General features: G+C 36.7%; 1 protein-coding gene across 1 annotated transcript in view; it reads right to left on the bottom strand.

Annotated features, from left to right (window-relative positions):
* Window positions 1-3,158: 3,158 nt before the first annotated feature.
* TMPRSS15 (transmembrane serine protease 15) overlaps window positions 3,159-6,528 on the bottom strand; it is a 143,427-nt gene continuing 140,057 nt past the window's right edge. Inside the window, exon 26 of the mRNA XM_049858502.1 lies at window positions 3,159-3,314. Within this exon, the coding sequence (XP_049714459.1) occupies window positions 3,159-3,314 (156 nt within the window). The remainder of the gene's footprint in view (window positions 3,315-6,528) is intronic.

Here is a 6,528-nt window from a genome sequence, read left to right as displayed (position 1 = left end):
TCTGGGATTAACGCTGGAGGCAGATAGCTGCAGAGTTGGCCTAAGGTTTCCCGTTGCTGTGTTTATCCTCTGTGGGCATATATAGAGGTCATAGAGTGGTCACCATTAGTGTGAAGGCAATCACAGCAAACTGACATTTCAGCAAGGAAAGAGCCTACGAATTAGTGTGAAAATGGGTTGAAGGTGATCAGTGATTGGGTTTAATTGATAAGAGTTTGGCTGGGAGAAAAAACTGAGGCTCGTTTCTCAATTTCTTCAATGTTTGTGATTCTTTCTTCTCAAGAGAGAGTTGTAACTATCTGGTCTTCAAATGTCCCCGTGCACCTTTTAACCAAATAAAAGAGTTCTTGTTTCTGAAGAATGATCATTGGTGTTGTCTAAATCTCTTAAATTAACAAAATACAGATATATTTGCCTCAATACATGAAGATGAAAATGAATCACTGTTACAGCATGGTAAGAATGGAAGCTGTGGTAATAGAATGGTTAAAACCTAATCTTTTCTCTGTCAGTTCTTTTCAGTTAGATAATAAAGTTCTTTCATTGGACCCAATTCACAACTAGGGTTGGTTGGTAAAACAAAGACGTAAAATAGAAATTAGTGGGCACTGACCCCTTTTCAGCTGCTTAGAGACTAAAAGAATGGGCAGCTGCGTTCCAAGCTTAGATCTAGTACTCCTCTTTTTTTTCTTGGCTACCCATCCTCCTGGGCATAAAGGAATACCAGCTGCCCCCAGCCTGCCATCACATAGTTCTCCCTTCAGTCAGGATTTGATGGGAAAGGCACTAGGCTTTCTTCTTTGTTCCTGCCATCCAGGGCTACGATAGCTAGTAGTCCTGGCAGAAGCAACATAGCAATGGGAAAGAGCCTTGGTCTTTATCCAGGTCTGAACAACTCTTCTGGTATCAGTTACTAAATCCATAAAGTGACTAGAAATGGCATAATGAATCTCTGTCTTACAGAAGATAGTAATGAGGCTGACCAGGGCGTTCTTAAAATTTTAGTTAACCTTTGAAAACTAAAAAGGAGTACATGGTTTATTTATTGTGAGTGTTTGTATTTTCAGAATATGTATTTTCTGAACATACTTTTAATAGGGTTGCTATGAGTCAGAATTGACTTGATGGCACTGGGTTTGGTTTTGGTTTTTAATATGTGTTTTGAAAATGCAAGTGAAATACGGAACAATCTCCAGAGTAAAAACAACATAGCCTACACCTGCTGCTCCGTTCTTCCTAACTGTTGAGATCAGTCATTGGAAAGGCCTCAAAATATATAATAGTATGTTTGGGCACTGCCAATTTTTGCTCGAAGAATGGTTTCCATAATTGTTGACCTGGAATTTGTGGTCCTCAATCATCTGGCCATGGCTCCTTAATAGGACATTTTTCCCTTCTCTGGCTATTCCCTAACAAGCCTTTTGGTATGACAACCCATGATCTTCTATTGTTCTCTCTCCCAGAACCTTCAGAATCACTCCAACCTGCACGGTGGTCTCCAATACCCACTTTGATCCATCCATAATAATCATTCAACTACTGCTACTAACCAAAAGGTTGGCAGTTTGAATCCACCAGATGGTCTTTGGAAACCCTATGAGGCAGTTTTACTGTGTCCTCTAGGATCGCTAGGAGTCAGAATCCACTTGATGGTAAGGGGTTTGGTTTTTTTTTTTTTCTTTTTTTTTGGTTTCCAGGTATAGTTCAAGTCTAGTTTCTTCCTTATGGCCAATTCACACTGATTAGTCTCTTTCAATTGCTTTCCTCCTTACTCTCTTCCACCATTTTGGCCTATATGAACACACATGCAAGATGTATTTTTTTTTTTTGCATTATGCATAAAAAGGCATGAATTTTGTCTCCCTAAATAAATTGACAGATTTTGTGTGATAAGCTAAGTTGAGGTTTACACTGACTCTGGAAATGATCCAACAGATTAAAGCCGTGAGACAAATTCATTTATTCCACATTTTTACCCTCTAATGGGCAATTCAGCTGTGTCTAAATAGGTTTTTCACATGTTAGCAGTATTCACTGTAACACACATAAATCAAGGGAAACATTTGTAATAATAGTTGCATTTCTTTGATGTGTCTGAGGGTCTTGTTTTGTTTCATTTTGTTTTGAGACTTAAAAAATGTTATCTTGAACTCAATGGCCAGTCAACATAATCCAGGTAAAAAAAATCCAATAAAAATGACAATTTCAGTTAATTTACCTGTTATTTTGATGCTGGACTTGTGCTTGTGTGTTGTATAATTAGATCATTTGAGAGGAATGTACAGTCAATTTAGTCCCCGCTATGTTTTTTATGTGATATGAGTTTGAAATAAGTATTTTTTAGACGTGGGGAAGATATTCAGGATACGCTCAGTTTGAAATGAAATGTATTTTGAGAGAAAAACTCAAGATTCTGATAATAGCAAGCTAGGCCAGAAAGACTTTATAGCAATTTATTTCAAAGAATAACAGGCTGTGGGAAAAAGTTTATTTCACTTCTTTTTCTAATTTTGCTCAAACTTTCTTAAGCATATGTTTATGGGAAATGTTGTAGTTAGATAATGGGAAGCCAACCATTTTACTAAAGGAGATAGATAGCCTCTAAGAACCATGAATGGCTTTATGAAAAAGGCAAATTATTCCATAGTATGCTATTTTTTTAATGCTATTTAGAGAAATTAAAAACTCACACATAAAATGGATTTTAGTTCTCTAGGGCAGAATTAACTTTTCGATGTTAGACCCCAAAAAAAGCAGATTTGGAAAACTTGACATTTCGACTGAAATAGGCAACTCCCCATCTTTTTTTTTTTATAAGGTATTTACTAGTATTTATAAGGTACTTACTAGTGCTAGGAACACGTGTTTAAAATAACATTCATTTGAATAAAAGAAAATGATTAAAAAAAGACTAACAAAGGAAATGTTATCTGTGAAAAAACAGCTTTCACAATAAAATCAAAATGCATTTTTAAATTCCTCTATATTGCAAAGATTGTTTTTTGTTCCCCCTTCCCCTCCCCCCAGCATTTTAGTGGTTTAAAAAAAAGGTAAGAATAAAAGCTTTTCGTAACTTTTTACTTTTTACAAAACTCAATTTCCATGCTTCTTAGAGTGGAACAGGCACTCTGTCTGCCTTGCATGTTCAGTTTAGAAAACTAACGCAGAAAACTTTGTATCCATTCCGTGAACTCGGAGACCCGGGCGTACACCCCGGGGCGATTAGGCAGTGCACACTGGTATCCGAACGACGTCACTCCAACGAGGACCCACCTGTTGTTTTCCTGGCACATTAATGGTCCGCCCGAATCTCCCTTAAGAGTGAGTTGGAAAAGAAAATTGTAGATGTGTGGTCAATTGATATATGTATATAAATGTTTTTAGCAACTCAACTAAAAAACACAGATTCACAAATACGATTTAATTGCAAGTCGTTTTGTTTATATTCGCAGCATTGCTCTGAGTGAAGAATAAGAACCCTTTGTTTCGAGGTAGGGAGACAGAGAAACGATGACAACTAAACGCGTTCATATTTAATTTTTTTACTATGCACTCTTATAGCAAGACTTTTCTCACTGTAATTATGGCATTTTGATGGCTACTACGAAATTCTCTAACACAGACATTAAAAGCCAATTGCTTTATTAAAGTAGATATGCTGTAAGCCTTATGAAAAAACAAATTACCCATATCATGCTCTTTGTCACATGTAAAGGTGATTTTAGTTTTCTTGGGTAGCATTAACTTTTCAACGTTAGACACACAGTCAGATATAAAAAATTAATATTTCAACTGAAATAGACAAGACTATGAGGAAATTTCTAGTGATGGGAACACGTGTATTTTCATCTGAGGTTTCAACTGATAAGAAATGTTTTTGATTTTGCTAAATATTAAATACAGCAGATCCTGGTAGAGTTAATTACATGTATTTTATTTGTACCTGAGTAGTCCTGTATAATGTAAATAAACATAATGTGAAGTATTGTTATTTAATGATAGAAAATTGACAAGTATTTTTCCCATGCTAATTATGCATTTTTAAATTAATCCATTCCTTTTTATATTTATGAGGAATGTAAAGCCTTCTTTAAATTTACCATGGTGGCACAAAGTCCAGGTGATGTACTTCCGGAATGGAACAGCCATTGAAAACCCTATGGAACACAGTTCTACTCTGACGCATATGGGGTAGCCAGGAGTCAAATCGATGGCAACTTTTTTTTTTTTTAATATACTTTCTTTAAAATCTCTGGCACAATAGAATATTTCACCCCAAGCTTCATGTTTGAAAATATTGTCAGAGATTACTTTGCCTGATTCATTATTATTTTGGGGTTCTATACAAAAGGTGGTCTATAAAAGCACTTTTTCTCTCTTGGATGAGGAGTATAAATAGCGCCAACAACCACAGTTTACCTCTATTCTACATGAGACAAATGTATTGAAGCTATTTGAAAGTTGTTTTGTTGTTGCTAGGTGGTGTCAAGACTGTCAGAGCTACCTTACATACATCAGAAGGAAACATTACCTACTCCTGCGCCATCCGCACAATCACTGTTGTGTTCGGGCCTATCGTTGCAGCCACCCTATCGATACGTCTCCTTGTGGGTCTTTCTCTTTTTCGATGACCCTCTACCAAGCATGATGTCCTTCTCCAGGAATTGGTCCTTCCTGATAACATGTCCAAAGTCAGTGAGATGAAGTCTCACCATCCTTGCTTCTAAGGAGCTGGCTGTACTTCTTTCAAGACAGATTTCTTCATTCTTCTGGCAGCCCATGGCATATTTGAAGGTAGGGAGTGTGATTTATCTCTGCATCCTAAACCCTTAACCCATATTAAGGAAACAAAAACAAAAACAAGCAATTGCCTTCCAGTTGATTCCAACTCATGGTGACGCTATGTACATCACAATAGAACTGTGCTCCATCGAGTTTTCAGCGGCTGATTTTTCAGTAGACTGGCAGGTTTTCTTCCGAGGCACCTCTGGGTGGACTCGAACCTCCAATCTTTTAGTTAATGGCCTAGCGTGTTAACTCTTTGCACCACCCAGGGACGTCTAGCCCATAATACAGATTCAGAAATATTTGTGGGATGGTATCAAAAAAGGTAAGAATAATTACAAGCTCAAATGTTACATGTGACTTAGGAATTATTAAAAATAACCCTTAATTGTTCCTTGTTGTTAGCTGCTGTCGAGTCAGCTCTGACTCATGGTGACCTATACATAGCAGAATGAAACACTGTCCAGTCCTGTGCCATCTTCATGATGACTGTTACGTTAGATAGCATTAAAAGGAGTCATTTGATTTTCTTCAACTTTCCTAACATATTTTAATTTTTTAATACACAATAGGATACAGATATTGATTACATGAACAAGGATTTTGACTTACCTAGGATCAATTGCAGTTACTCAGAGAAGCCTGCAGAAGGCTTATGGCCTAACTGCTGGGTGGTCTACCTGGTTGGGAGACCTAGGTCTGGTTCAATCACTTCCCATCATCCAACTACACCATTTAAGATAAGTTAGATAACTTCCCTTTGCCTTAATTTTCCCATTTGATCAGTGTAGATATTTCCTTTTCACACTTACCTCAGAGATATGTAAGTACTTCAAAAAATATAAATGAATGCCAAGAACATAAATTATTAACTTTAAATTTATGTTTCTCCTTAGGTGTTATATTTGTAAATAATAACAAAATTCATACCTTCTTTTATTATCTATCTGAGGGCAACGATTGGTGATCATGTTTATTTTAAACCGTGGTTCTCAAGCCACTCAGAATCACCTGGAGGGTGTGCTAAACACACCTTGTTGGGTTCCACCTCCAGGTTTTCTGCTTCAGTTGGTCTCAGGTGGAATCTGAGAATTTGCATTTGTAACGAGTTCCCAGGTGATGCTGACCTGCTGGATTGGGGACCATGCTTTGAGAGCCACTGGTATAGTGATTTATAATTTTAACTAATGCATTCTTATTTAATCAGTTAAGCCTTTTCTATACCATAGTATTAAGGCTGAACAAAGAGAATCATGTGACCATCTAGGGTATCGATTATTCGATTGTGATAAAATTAAACTACATGGGTATTGTCCTGTATGGGAGCTTTCTTACTTGCTAATGAATAACATATTTAAACTCCATAGAAATCAGAGCCAAAATAAGATTTCAGGGATCTGGTATGAGTTATTGGCTTAATGTAACCCAAACATCGATAGTATCAGCAGTCATATTTTCTGCTGAGTGCTCAAGGTGTCTACCACACAACCCCCATTAAGTATAATTGAAGTTGTACAGTTGATTTCCCTCTTGCACGATAATTCTATAAATCTCTCCCTAAGTGGTAATACATCTTACCTTTATCACACTTTTCATTTTAAAAGGGAAGTATGAGATACAGAGATAAATTTTAAGCAAGAAAAAAGCTATCTCATTTGTCTTGCATTTCTAAGTGTGCATCAAAGCAGAATAAATGCAAAACTAAGCTGAAAGTTTAGCCTGACTTGAAGCGTAAACTTTAAC

The sequence above is a fragment of the Elephas maximus genome, chromosome 18, assembly GCF_024166365.1.
Source record: "Elephas maximus indicus isolate mEleMax1 chromosome 18, mEleMax1 primary haplotype, whole genome shotgun sequence".
Taxonomy (NCBI): Eukaryota; Metazoa; Chordata; class Mammalia; order Proboscidea; family Elephantidae; genus Elephas; species Elephas maximus.
This window is presented reverse-complemented; position numbering and strand designations above follow the sequence as displayed.